The sequence below is a fragment of the Gracilinanus agilis genome, chromosome 4 (genome assembly GCF_016433145.1).
Source record: "Gracilinanus agilis isolate LMUSP501 chromosome 4, AgileGrace, whole genome shotgun sequence".
NCBI lineage: Eukaryota > Metazoa > Chordata > Mammalia > Didelphimorphia > Didelphidae > Gracilinanus > Gracilinanus agilis.
The window spans coordinates 163398248-163412317 of NC_058133.1; the positions used below are offsets into that span (position 1 = coordinate 163398248).

A 14070-nucleotide genomic window follows, 5' to 3' on the forward strand; every position below is an offset into this window, starting at 1 on the left:
ACTATTCATTGACATCCTTTCTCAAGGACGACCATTTCTAGTTAGTTTTCAAAATGACAGAATATAGTACCTGGAGTAGAGTAGACCTGAGTTCAAATCAGACATTTACTAGCTAGGCAAGACACTTGACCTTTGTCTGTTTAATCAACTCTAAAATAATGCCAACTACTTTCCAGGATTATTACAAATATCAAATATGATAATAATGGCAAAGCACCTAATACAGGCACAGTATAAATGCTATTTATTATCATTATTAATTATCCCATCCTCATATGAAATAATTTCAAAAGTCAGTTTTATGCATTTGAAGGATTTTTTCTTCTGACTTTGTCCATCTTTTCTTTGATTTTGGGAATTCCAATTTTGATGTTTAGTTGGGTTTTAAAAAGATTTGTTGTTTTTCTAGGATATTTTTAGTTTTTAGCCCAACTCATTGATATGTTCTTTATTCTTTTGGTTGATGGAACTGTTTAGAGATAAATACTGTCCTCAAAAATGTTTTATCCACATCACAAAAGTGTTGGCATGTTATATCTTTGTTTTCACTTTAAAAATATTTTACATGTAAAATTTTTGACAATCCTTTAAAAATTTTTAAATTTCAAAATCTCTCCTTCCTTCCTCTTCCTTTTTGAGAAGGCAAGCAATAATGTGATACCTATTATTTGTGTGAAGCTGAGTAAAAATATGTTCATATTAGCCATGTTGCAAAAGAAAACAGACCTAAAAACCCACATGGAAAAAAGGAAGTTTAAAATATCTTTAATCTGCATTCAGAGTTCTTTGATTCCTTCTCTGGATGTAGATAATATTTTTCATCATGGGTCCTTTGGAACTATTTTGGATCATTGTCTTGATCAGAGTAGCTTTGTCCTCCACAGTTAATAATCTTTGCAGTATTGCTGTTATTCTGTACAATGTTTCCCTGGTCCTACTCACTTGACTTTGCATGAGTTCAAGGAAAACTTCTCAGGTTTTTCTAAAAGAATCCTGTTGGTCATTTCTATTAGCACAATAGTCAACCATAACATTCTTATGTTGTTAAACTATTCACTAGTTTATGGGTATCCCCTTGATTTCCAATTCTTTGTCAGTGAAAGAAGAGCTACTATAAATATTTTTGTACAGAAAACCTTTTCCCTTTTCTTTGATTTGTTTGGAATATTGACCTAATAGTGGTATTGTTGGGTCAAAAGTTTACGTAGTTTTATAGCTCTTTAGATATCTTCCAAATTGTTCTTCAGAATGGTTGAGCTAGTTCACTACTATGCCAACAGTGCATAAGTGTCTACGGATCCTTTCAATGTCTATATTGCCCTCTTGTTGTAGGACTTCAGGGCAATTTTGCTGAATAATTTCTGTTAGTATGGAGTCCAGGTTTCTATTAATTTCTGTTTTTTCTGGAAGACCAATTATTCTCAAATTGTCTCTTCTAGACCGTTTTCTTGGTCTGTCACTCTCATTGAGATATTTCATGTTTCCTTCCATTTTTTCAGTCTTTTGACTTTGTTTTATTTGTTCTTGTTGTCTTGGGAGACCATTAGCTTCTAATTGCTCTATTCTAGCCTTTAGGCATTGGTTTTCGGCTATAATCTTTCGGTTTTCGGCTATGATCTTTTGGTTTTCAGCTATAATCTTCTGGTTTTTGGCTATAATCTGGTTTTCGGCCATAATCTTCTGGTATTCCTTTTTCAATCTGGTCATTTCTGGTGTTCAATTTGCTTATCAGTTAATTTGGTTTCTGAGCCTCACTTTCCAATTGCAAGATTCTACCTTTTAAACTGTTATTTTCTTGCCAGATCTCTTCCATTTTCCTCAAAATCTCAGTTTTGAACTCTTCCATAGCTTGTGAGGAGTTTTCCTTATTTGAGGAGGGTCTGGATGCTTGTTTGTTCTCCTCCTCTGTTTGCTCAGTTGTCTGGATTTTCTCTGTGTAAAAGTTGTCGAGTGTTAAAGACTTCTTTTTCTTGTTGTTAATCTTTCTCTTCTGAACTTCCTGAGACTGGGTAGCCATCGTTAGCTTCTCAGCTTTATCCTCATGCTCAGGGTCTTTCCCAGGTCTTTTGGCTCCTGAGGTCTGAGTTCTGGTTTTTTACAAGGTCAAGCCCCCTGGTGGACCCTCTTGCTTGATCCTCTGCTGGAGGTTTCTTTACAAGTCTCAGGGCGCTGCTTCCACAGTCATATACCCGTCTGCACTGGTTCCGCACTCAGGGTTTCAGAGCTTTAGCTCATGGTTGTGTCTGCCTCCACCCACGCCTCTGGCCGTGCCTGCACTCTGATCCCGTGCTCTGCATCATGCGTCCTGCTCCCGCGCTCAGATTTTGTGTGTTTTCTTTAGCTTTTTGGGGTCCTAAATCTTGCTGCTCTCAGGAACAGGCCCCAGAGCTGCCAATGACTCGATGGGTGCCCCAAACTTGCTCTATTTCTTTTTAGCTGGCTTCGGCACTATGGGTGGTGTGTGTGGAGGGGGTGGGGGTGGGGTGGTTACTCAGCCCGCGATTTAGTGAGAGCTGTTTCACCCCTTTATAGCATGGAAATGCCCCGATTCCACATACCTTCCACACTGCGCCCTATTGTGGGGTTCCTCCATTCATCTGGACTTGTTTTTATGTCCCCTTGAGGAGTTTTGTGTGTTTTGGTCAGGAGAGGTTAAGAGCTGCTTCTTACTCTGCCACCATCTTAACCCAGAACCCCCCCTGATTTACTTTTGATATTACCCATTATGTCTAACTCTTTGTATATGATAAGAGATATTTGAAGCCCTATACCTTTATATGATATCAATCATTTCTGTGATTTGTTTTTTAACTTTTTTTTTACATTTAAGTTAATTTGATTTTGAATGCATTTTAAACCTTTCTTTAATGTTTCCTATTGAATATAATTTTATTTCATGTTGGTCAGTAAATTTAGTGTTTATTTTCTATTGTTCACTCCATCATCATGAGTTCTTATACTTTCATTCTTGGCTTTGATTCCTCCCTCTTTAACAATCTACTCTACAAAGGTGGAATTTATTTTGCTTATGATTAATCTTCTATCCTTCTTAATCCCAGTATCTTCCCATTCCCACCTGTTTCTCTGTGAAGTTTAATCCATTTCTACATGAAATTCTGTGTGTGTGTGTCTGTGTGTGTGTGTGTGTGTGTGTGTGTGTGTCTGTATTCAGCCCTCTTTTGCACTGTTTAGATGAAATTAAGTTCCAAATGTAGCTTGATTTCCTTATCCCTTTCTCTGAGTTTGTATAGTCTTCTTCTCTTTTATTCCTAATAATGTGAGCTTATTCTCTTCTTTTCTGAGATATTTATTTTTCTCTCTTTTTCTTTGTTTTTTAAGAGCATGAAAATATGAAGAAAGAATTACACTCCCAGGACCTCTGTTGTATTTACTCACTCTATGACCCACAAAAACATTAGATTTCTGAAAGGATACTCATTTCTTTTCTCTTTATTAGAACGTAAACTCTTCGTCACCATTTGATCCTATTCTAATTCTAATTGTCAAATATACTTATCTTGCTATGTTTCTCTTGACTTTTGTATTTATATTTTAAAGTTAAACTCAGTCTTGGTCTTTTCATCAGAATTGTTAGAAGTCTTCTATTCCATTAATGATATATCCTTCCCCAAACTCCAGTATCCCTAAGATTATACTCAATTTTTTTCCCCAGGGAACCTATCTTGGATGTAACCCTTTTTCTTTTCAGAGTAAATTATTTCAATTTCTCTTCTGTTTTATATGGTTTCTGCCAGTTTTTATGTGATGTTGACTATGATTCCTCTGTACTTGAACTATTTTTTTCTGACTGCTGTGGATGCTCTGAACTTGGGTTATGCCACTCCCAGAATTTCTCACTCTTTCAGAAGGTGATTGATGAATTCTTTCTATTGTTACTCTGTCCTCTGATTTTATTTTATTTTATCTTTTATTTTTTAAAACCCTTACTTTTCATCTTAGAATCAACACTATGTATTGGTTGAAGAGCAGTAAGGACTAGGCAATGGGGATTAAGTGACTTGTCCAAGGTCACACAATTCAGAAGTGTCTGAGGCCAGATTTGAACCTAGGACCTCCCATCTCTAGGCCTGGATCTCAATATACTGAGCCACTCAGCTGTCCCTTCTGCCCTCTGATTTTAATAGATCTGTGAAATTTTCATTCATGATTACTTGAAAAATAGAATCTAGGTTTCTTTCTGATCAAGGTTTCTAGGAGTTTGGATTAGATGAATCTGTTTGGTTGAATCTTCCTGAATTCCAAACACTGTTAATACGTTCATATATTATTCAGGAATGGAGAGCCTTCATTAATTAATGCAGAAACAGATTAATTTGGACGATTAGCTGACAGTCACTATAAAGAGCATGATCCTAATGAAACAGGATGAGGAAAGAAGAGATAGAATTTGTTTTGAAGATGGAGGTAAGCATCAGGAAGAGTTTCAGATCATATTTAGGGAAGATATTTGTTTGAGAGCTTGCATATTTGGAACCAGTATGAGACTCCACAAACTTGAGTTTGTAAAAGAGGCGAGGATTCAAAAAATTTGAAATATTGATATTCTTTCCTTTCTGAAAATACTTTGGCTCTATCAGACATTTTTAGTTTAGGTCTGTGCTGGACTCCCAACATTCTTAGCTCACTTTGGAGCCCTTAGAAATTAAATGTAAAGGATCCTGGAAGATGAGATTACTTCTGGTCATTAGTGACTTGTTTTTCTCTTTGAAAGTTTCAGGGTTGAATGAAATTTTATAATATGAGACACCTCAGTATTTCCTTAAGCTGTTCTTGCACTACTATGGTAAAAATCACAGGTATTCATTAACCAACCGTATCTTTCTGAGTCATAGAATCAGAAAAGAAAGAGATATGAGAAAACTGGCCAGTCCAATGTTCTCATTTTGTGCCTGAGGAAACTGAGACTCAGAAAGGTTTCATGACTCATATAATGTCACATATGTAAAAAGTAGCAGAGCAAATCTCTTCAGCTCCTGTCTGAGTACATTCCAACTTAAACCCAAGGAGGATATGGGAAGCTGGTGTGAACATCAAAGAAAGCAAAGTTAGATTCAGAAAGCTTTTAGAAATTAGGAGGATGTGGATTTAATTCAATTTAATGAGCATTTATTATAGTGTCCATCATGCATCAGACTAGGTTCTGGGAATTCAAAGACAAATCAAAACTGTCACTGTACTCACAAATTTTATTCTGTTGGATAGAATAATACAACTAGAAAAATAATAGGAACTAGCAAAAGATAAATTAGTGAAAGGAAACTGGGAGCTTTTGCCTTCCACCCAGATCACTATAGCTCATTTTGTCTTTCTCTCTGCCATCTAGGGCTATGATCAGAAGAAAATGGACACTGGAAATTGGAGCAAGGTAACAGAATTTATCATCTTGGGCTTTCCCCATCTCCAGGGTGTCCAGACTTACCTCTTTCTCTTACTGCTTTTCATATACCTGGTTACTGTTCTTGGAAACTTATTGATCTTTCTAGTGGTCAGATTGGATACTAAGCTCCACACACCAATGTACCAATTTGTTAGTGTCCTCTCCCTCCTTGAGCTTGGATACACAGCTGCCACCATCCCTAAGATGCTTGCTAACCTTCTCAGCAAAAAGAAGACAATTTCCTTTTCTGGCTGTCTCCTTCAGATCTACTTCTTCCACTCTCTGGGAGCTTCTGAGTGCTACCTCCTCACAGCCATGGCTTATGATAGATATCTGGCCATTTGCAGGCCTCTTCATTACCCTACCCTTATGACCCCAACACTCTGTACCAAGATGGCTGCAGGATGCTGGCTGATTGGCTTGGCAGGACCAATAGTTGAGATATCTCTTGTTTCTCGGCTCCCCTTCTGTGGTCCCAACCACATTCAACATATATTTTGTGACTTTCCCCCAGTATTAAGTTTGGCTTGCACAGACACTTCCATCAATGTCATGGTGGACTTTATAATCAACTCCTGCAAGATCCTGGCAACCTTTTTATTGATCCTCACCTCCTATGTCCAGATTATTCGAACTGTTCTCAGAATACCCTCAGCTGAGGGCAAAAGGAAAGCATTTTCCACTTGTGCTTCCCACCTTACTGTGGTCCTCATCTTTTTTGGGAGTATTCTTTTCATGTATGTGAGACTGAAGAAAAGCTACTCACTTGATTATGATCGGGCATTGGCTGTTGTCTATTCCATAATCACACCCTTCCTCAACCCATTCATCTACAGTCTACGTAATAAGGAGATCAAGGATGCTGTAAGAAGGCTATTACAGAGGACAAGAATCCTACATATTTGATTATGTGTCATGGTCATGAGGAAAATGAAGAAGGAGGAGGTTGTCTTGTTGGTGTGCAGTACATTAGAAAAGAATAGTTTCCTGGGGAACTAAATAAAACTATCAACTTTGTTTTCTGATTTTGCAGATGGAACCTTGCTTGACCTTTGCTTTCAACTCTTTGGCAATTACCTCATTCCTTCTGACTTCATATGTAACTGACTTCAATATTTAACAGAAGGGGTCACTATATAGCAAAGTTTAGGAGGTCAGAATGGACATAAAACTGGAAGTCACAACTACTTCTTTTTATTTTTTTCCCCACACAAACCATTTTAGATCTTCCAATGGATCAACAAAGCTTTTTAGTTTTCAGGAATGGAAAATCCCAATTTCCTTTTATAGTTATGTTTTTGGAAGCTCATAGCCAATGAAATCAGTCCTAGATAAATAACTTAAAACCAAGCCCCAAATTAGAGTTTCTCTAACTAGATTGGACATTGGGATTCTCAGCCTAGAGCAAAAAAGAAAACATTCTATATAATATCTGTGGGTGTGGCTCCAACAATCAGAAATGTCCCTCTGCACTTCCATACCGCAAAAGGACACAAAGAAATACTAATGTATGGGCTTAAGTCTTTTTGAAAAGTGATATTAAGTTAGTAAAAATAAAGTGCTATTTCTAGCAGAGTCCATGAAGAAGCTCAGAAAATGATTACAACTTACACTTATGTAGTTCTTGAAATTCATTTCATCTTTTTGCTCTTATAACAGTCCTATCAACTACCAGAAAACTGAGACTGTAAGAGGATAAACTACTTGTTCATGGTCACAAAGCCAGTGAGTTTAAGAGGCAGAATCTAAAGTCAGGCAAATAATTTTGATTTCCATCGAATAGAAAATGGCTGAATAAATTATGGTATATGAATGCAATAGGATTTTATTGTGCCATAAGAAATAATTAAATGAACAGAATCAGAGAAGCCTGAAAAAAAACTTGTGTGAACTGATGTGGATCTAAGTGAATAGAACAAAGAATTAAATTTTTTAAAATAACAATGTTGAAAAGAAAAATCACTTTGAAAGTCTTAATAATTCTGATCAATGCAATGAAAACCAATACTTTTCCATGCTACCCACCTTCTGATCAAGAGAAGATGGATTCAAAATCCAAGACAAAATATATTTTTGGATGATCACTGTGGAAAAGATGTACTTTGCTTGACTATATATTCATTAAAAGGGATTCAGTTTTTCTTTTCCTATGATTGTGTATGTGAGAGAAAGACAATAAATGCTTTAAATGAAAAAGAATTAGATTGTAGGATTAGAGACTTTCTGTTATATTTCTTTGAATTCCCAGTGCTTAGCTTGGTTCCTAGCAAATAATAGATACTTAATATCTCATAGGTGCTTAATGTTTGTTTACCAGATCTTCTTGATTCAGAGTGAGATGCTTAATCTCTTACAGCATGTTACCTCTCAAAGATTTCAAGAAAATTTCATTTCCAACATCTTATAGGATCCTCTCATTTCACAGATGAGGCAATTAGTACTCAAGTAGGTAAAAATCATACTGAGATCACACTGATAGTAAGTGACTCAAATACATATTTGTAATTCCAAAGCTATTTCCTATATATTCTGCTGATATTCATTCAGATATCTAGATGGTAGTTTGTAATGAATACTAAAGAGCAGTGATGGGCAAACTTTTGGAACTTTTTAGGGACTCTGTGCCATTCCCCTACCCCGACCACCAGACTTGGTGCGCCAGTGCCCACCCTCCCCCCATTGTGTGTCATGCCCTACCCCCTGACTGCATGCAGGGGCATGGCCACCAAGGATACTAGCATGTGCAATTAGAGGAATACATCATTATCCCCTTTTTGGAGGTGACAGGATTCCCAGTGCAATTACTAAATAGTGCATGTGTAACCAACCCAACCTTAGGAAAGCACTTATGCTGGTGGGCCTAGGGAAATTTAGTAAAAGTGAAAGATTGCAGCTAGAACCTGAGTGGATGTGAATTTTCTGGAAACCTCAAGCATTTGGTAGTCCTTTGAGGTACTGAGACCATGCGTTATGGACCAGGGTTTTCTTTGCTTTATTTTGTTTGTTTGTTTGTTTGTTTGTTTAATTTTAAACCCTTAACTTCTGTGTATTGACTTATAGGTGGAAGATTGGTAAGGGTAGGCAATGGGGGTCAAGTGACTTGCCCAGGGTCACACAGCTGGGAAGTGTCTGAGGCCGGATTTGAACCTAGGACCTCCTGTCTCTAGGCCTGGCTCTCAATCCACTGAGTTCTTTGCTTTATTTTGGCAAACCCAGGAGAAGACCACCATCTGTTTCTGGTGGTATAAAGGGTTTAATGCAAGAGACTTAAGTCCATGTATTCTGCCCTTCCAACTACAGTAGTGGGATAGAAAGGGTAACTTGATGGGGACCCTCTCATGGATGTGTTAGCTGGTTTGGACCCTGGGTTTGGGCTTTCCTGGGTGTGTAATTTCCTCTCTATCCTCCTTTGAAGGATTAGGGAAAATCTGATTAGCACATTACCTAGATTTTTTCAGAGAGTTATTTTAATTAGGGTCAGTGCAAATCAGAAAGGTCTGGACCCAATCAATTCTTTGTTTACAAAATCAAAACTGTTACCTCTTGTATTCACCCAGAAGGGTGTCTAAAAGGAATAAAATAACTTCCTACCTTTTGCATGGTGATAGCTGCATAGAATCTATTGCCAATATGGAGGTATGGCCTATGCTGCTACACTGCTGGGCTCTCTGTGAGTAGGGTGAGCTGGAAAGGAACCTGGATTTGAAATCAAAAGCGCTGATTTCAAATTCCAACTGCCACTTAATTCATAGATTTAGAGGTAGAAGAAGCCTTAGAAGTGATCTAATCTAATCCACAATTTTTCAGAAGAAATGAAGGTCATAGAAGGGTGATGTGAAAAAGTCACATAGTAACTGTCAGAACTAGAATTTGAACTCAGCTCCCCTGAATCCAATGCTCATGGTCTTCTTTTTTTTCCTGTACCCTCCTGTTGTCTGTGTGTCCTTGAGTAAGTAATTCATTTAAACTCTATGAGTCAGTTTTTTCATCTGAAAAAATTGGTTAGATTAGAAAATCTCTAAGTACCTTTCTAGCCCTAAAAAGGTGATCCTATTGAAGTATAAATTCCAAAATGCATTTAAGTGGTGGGGACAGAAAAGTCAAGAGTTCAAAAGAACTTCCTCTTCATAGAAGCCAGAAGGATTAAACAGGGACAAACATGCCTAACTGAGAGGACTTCAAAACTTTGGCAGCACCCACTGACAGCTATCTTCCCCTGCCATCGGGGTCTCTGTTCAAGTTCCAACCTATGGGGCTACAGAGGAGAGAGATAATAGTCCTGTTAATGGGAGTGACAAAGCATAGACAGACTAGACATAAGCAACAGTGGAAAGAGCAAAGGATTTGAAGTCAGAGGACTCTTGTTCAAATTTGACCTGTGCTACTTATTGGGGAGTGTGTGGGTTTTTTCAGTTTTATTAACATCTTGTGTTTTTTCATTACAAACATTTGTAGATTCACTTCATGAAAGGTCTCTTGAGACAAAGAAAAGCAATCAAGTAAATTTAAACTACAACGACCTCATCTGCAAGTGCATGCAACATTTCACACCTGTATCTATCCCATTCTCTCTATTAAAACAAAAACAACATCAAACACAAATATATTTTCCTCTTCTTTCCACACCTATCTTGCTGGAGTATAAAGATATATGTCTTGAAGCAGATATACATAATTGGGTAAGAAAATTTTACACAATAAACACACACACAAATGCCTCTTTTTGTACCCTAAATCCATCAATTCTTTGAAGTGGATAGTATATTTCATCAAAGGTTCCCTGGAATTGAGAAGGTTCATTGTATTGATTCGTGAAGCTTTCAATGTTTCTTGTTTTATGGCATAGTTGTATAAATCGTTCTCCTTGTCCTGCTCATTTTATTCTTCATTAGTTTATAAAAGTCTTAAAAATTGTTCTAGTTTAAATTGTTCTCTCACTTCACTTTGCCTCAGTTTATTTAAGCATTTCCACATCTATTTCCTCATTTCTTATAGCACAATAGTATTCCATCACATTCACCACATCTTATTCATCCATTTCTCAGTTGTTAGACATGCTCTTAGTTTCTAAGTGTTTTGCCACTCCTCATTGTAGTGGGTAAAATTAGGAAGATTCATCTCCCTGAGTTTCAATCTGGCCATGAACACTTGCTAGCTGTATGCCTCTGGACAAGTTTCTTTCTTTTTCTTTTTGAAAAAAATTTATTTAATTAACTAATTTAGAATATTTTACCATGGTTACATGGTTTATGTTCTTTCCCTCCCCTTTAAACCCCCCCTGTAGCTGATGCACAATTCCACTGTGTTTTACATATAGTATTGATGAAGACCTATTTCAATATTGTTGATATTTGCACTAGAGTGACATTTAAAGTCTATATCCCCAATTATATCCCCATCAACCCATGAGTTCAAGCAGTTCTTTTTCTTCTGTGTTTCTACTCCCACAATTCTTCCTCTGAATGTGGATAGCATTCTTTTTCATAAGTCTCTGGGCAAGTTTGTTAGCCTGTTGGCCTCAGTTTCCTCATCTGGAAAATAAACTGGAGAAGGAAATAGCAAACCACTTCAGTGTCTGCCAAGAAACCCCTAAATGGGCTCATGAAAATGAGAAATGACTGAAACAACAACATAGGGAGGCAGAGGCTGAAGAGTTCCTGGGACACCCAGGCTTTAGTTCAGCTTTAACTTCAAGGCTCTGATTCAGGTATGTCTTCTCTTTTCTCAAACACTTCTCAGAGCATCCACCTCAAAGGACCCTGTCTATGTCCACCTACCCCAAATCAATGATCCGCCTACAGGGGTAGGAAAAAACTGAGAACTGAGTGCATAAAAGTCTGAAATGTGGTCTGAAGGCCACTCTGGGATGGAATACTATCTTCCAGGATGTTTTCCAGCACCAGAAGCAGGATTACCCCAGCAGGTATGGAGAACATTACTGTATCACTAATAATGATGTTCATTTTTATAGTTTTTCCTTTGAGACAATTTTAATTCTCATCATGACCAGCCAGGAAGGAGAAATGAGCAAGGAAAACAGGAGACTTTCATGGAAGATAACCTCCTTTGTCTGAATTGGAAATGAATAAATTTTTGAGGATTAATTTCAAGATTAGAATTTTGGAGGTATGGAAACTGTGGCATTAAACATTTTATATCAAAAATCAATAAAAATGTTTTGCCACTAAAAAGATATTTGGTCTAAATATTGTTGTACATATAGGAACTTTTCCCTCTTTCTTTCATATTGGCTTAGGATTTAGATCTTATTCTACTATGAGAGATTCATCAGATTGCCATAACTCTTTTAGAGATTACAGCTCTTTTTTGAGCACATCATAGTCAAAAGGAATGTATTGTACAGTAACTTTTAGTATATAATTGCAAATTGCTTTCCATCCTCTCAGAACTTTTTAGAGGTTCCCTGTATCATCATCAATGTGCCTATTTCCCCACTGTTCCTTGAATATTTATCATTTTTTGGTCATGTTTTATTTTTTATACTCACTTATCTGTGTGATCTTAGGTAAATGACAACCTCTTTATGGTCCCATTTCATTATCTTCAAAATGAAGGGATTGGATTAGATGGTTTCTGAAGTCCCTTTCAGCTCTTAGTTTATGTTCCTTTTTACCAAGGACAGAGATTAATCAATGAAATATAGAAGAATTAATAAAGATGACATGGTCATAGCTCAATTTCAATTCCAATAAGAATAAGAGATTATAATCCAATAATGAGAAACACAAAGCAAAAATGATGAGACTAAACACTTCTAGAAAGATAATTATTTTAAAAACACCCAATAATTTAGAATTAACCTTCAGCCCTATCACCCCACTTCTGAGGACAGAGTAACCTCTTGATGGCCTCTTTCATATCTTTGTTCCTCAAACTATAGATGATGGGATTGAGGAAGGGGGCGAGGACCACAAAGGTGATTGCAATGGCTGTATCCCAGAACATGGAATAAGTAGCTGAGAAGCGTAGATACATGAGGGCTACACTGCCAAAGAACAGCAAGAAGACAGCAATGTGGGCAGCACAGGTTGAGAAAGCTTTATGGCGTCCTTCTACTGAAGGGATCCTCAATATCACTAAGATGATCCGGATATAGGACAAGGCAATGACCAGGAAGGAGGCCAAGATCTCTACGGCATGGATGGCATCTACAATGACTATGAGAGTGGTGTCTGTACAGGCCAAGTTTAGCACTGGAGTAAAGTCACAAAAGATCTGGTGGATCTGGTTGGGGCCACAGAAGGGCAAGGTGGAGATCCACACAATCTCAGGGAGAACGAGGAGAAATCCACAGAGGCAAGAGCCAGCGGTGAGTTGGGAACACAGTCTGGGTGTCACAATAGTTGGGTAGTGGAGGGGCTTGCAGATGGCAACATATCTGTCTATGGCCATTGCAGTCAAGAGGCAGCCTTCTGAGATCCCAAGGGAGTGAAAGAAATACATTTGCAGTAGGCATCCAGCAATGGAGATAGTCTTCTGTACACTAACCAGATTGGTAAGCATCTTAGGGATGGTAGTTGTGGTGTACCAGATCTCCAGAAAGGAGAGGACACTAATGAAAAAGTACATAGGGGTATGAAGTGCCTTATCCAACTGGATGACAATAAAGATTACCAAGTTTCCAGTAATGATGAATACATAAATGAGGAGTAGAGGAATAAAGAAGAGGAGGCCTCCTTCCTCCAAATTAGGGAATTCAGAAAAGAAGAATTCAGTCACAGGTGTCTGATTTGCTATCTCTGGCCCTTGAGTCATCTGTAAAAATAGAAAAAGGAGAAATAGACACTTATGGAAGCAGAGTATTGAAAGTTGGAGCTGTTGCTCATTTTAAATGTGCTATTATTGCATATTTACCCTTCTTTTTCTTCCTAGCAATCATTCAAGTTGACTTGGGAAGCCTGATCTTTCATGACTCCCTTGGGTTGAAGGATACCTCCAGTGAATTGACTTCAAATACATGATAGAGATGCTTGGCACATAGCAATTCCTTGTGGATTCATTGATATCAGAAATAATCTCTTCTCTTGGACCCTAAGTATTTCTTTCAGGAATATCATGGTACATAATAAAAATCATAATTACTTAACATTTATATAGTACTTTTTGGTTTAAAATGTACTTCCATCACCAATGCTTTGCGGTTTAGGTAATATAGGTATTATTATCCACCATTTTACAAATGAAGAAATTAAGAGGCTAAATGACAAGGTCATAAAGATAATAATTAAGTAAGTCTGGACTTAATCCCATGTCCTCCAGCTTTAGCTCTAAGAATCTTTGCTCAATACTATTTTCGTCTCTGCTCTTCCCCTATTTTCTTATCACCTCACTTATCTCTAACACCAAGTAATGTGAAACAGGGAAGAAGAAGAAAAAAGACCTTTGGCATTTTCCTTGAGGGAAAAAGAATGAGATCTAGTTATTCTTCCCATCTCTGAGCCTCTGAGTACTCTCCCCTCCATTCACCCCATCAACAACCAGCTGGGACCATTTTCTCATCTATTTTTAGCTTCATCTCATTCATCCATGCCTTTCCTTTGGTCTCTGATAGTTTGAGAAACCTTTTCTGAGTGAAAACCTAAATTAATTTCCACCCAAACCTTCTCTTTAACCCCAGTTCTGATGTTTAGAGCTCTGGATTGCTGAATCAT

The 14070-nt window shown here is 37.5% G+C and overlaps 2 protein-coding genes across 2 annotated transcripts; one reads left to right on the top strand and one right to left on the bottom strand.

The window, feature by feature from the left end:
• Positions 1-5362: 5362 nt before the first annotated feature.
• On the top strand, positions 5363-6304 carry LOC123246057 (olfactory receptor 6N1). Its single transcript, XM_044675007.1, has one exon. It carries the CDS (start codon positions 5363-5365, stop codon positions 6302-6304), a length of 942 nt encoding a protein of 313 aa, XP_044530942.1.
• A 5910-nt stretch (positions 6305-12214) lies between these two features.
• On the bottom strand, positions 12215-13174 carry LOC123245391 (olfactory receptor 6K6). The gene has a single exon (XM_044674257.1). It carries the CDS (start codon positions 13172-13174, stop codon positions 12215-12217), a length of 960 nt encoding a protein of 319 aa, XP_044530192.1.
• Positions 13175-14070: the final 896 nt, after the last annotated feature.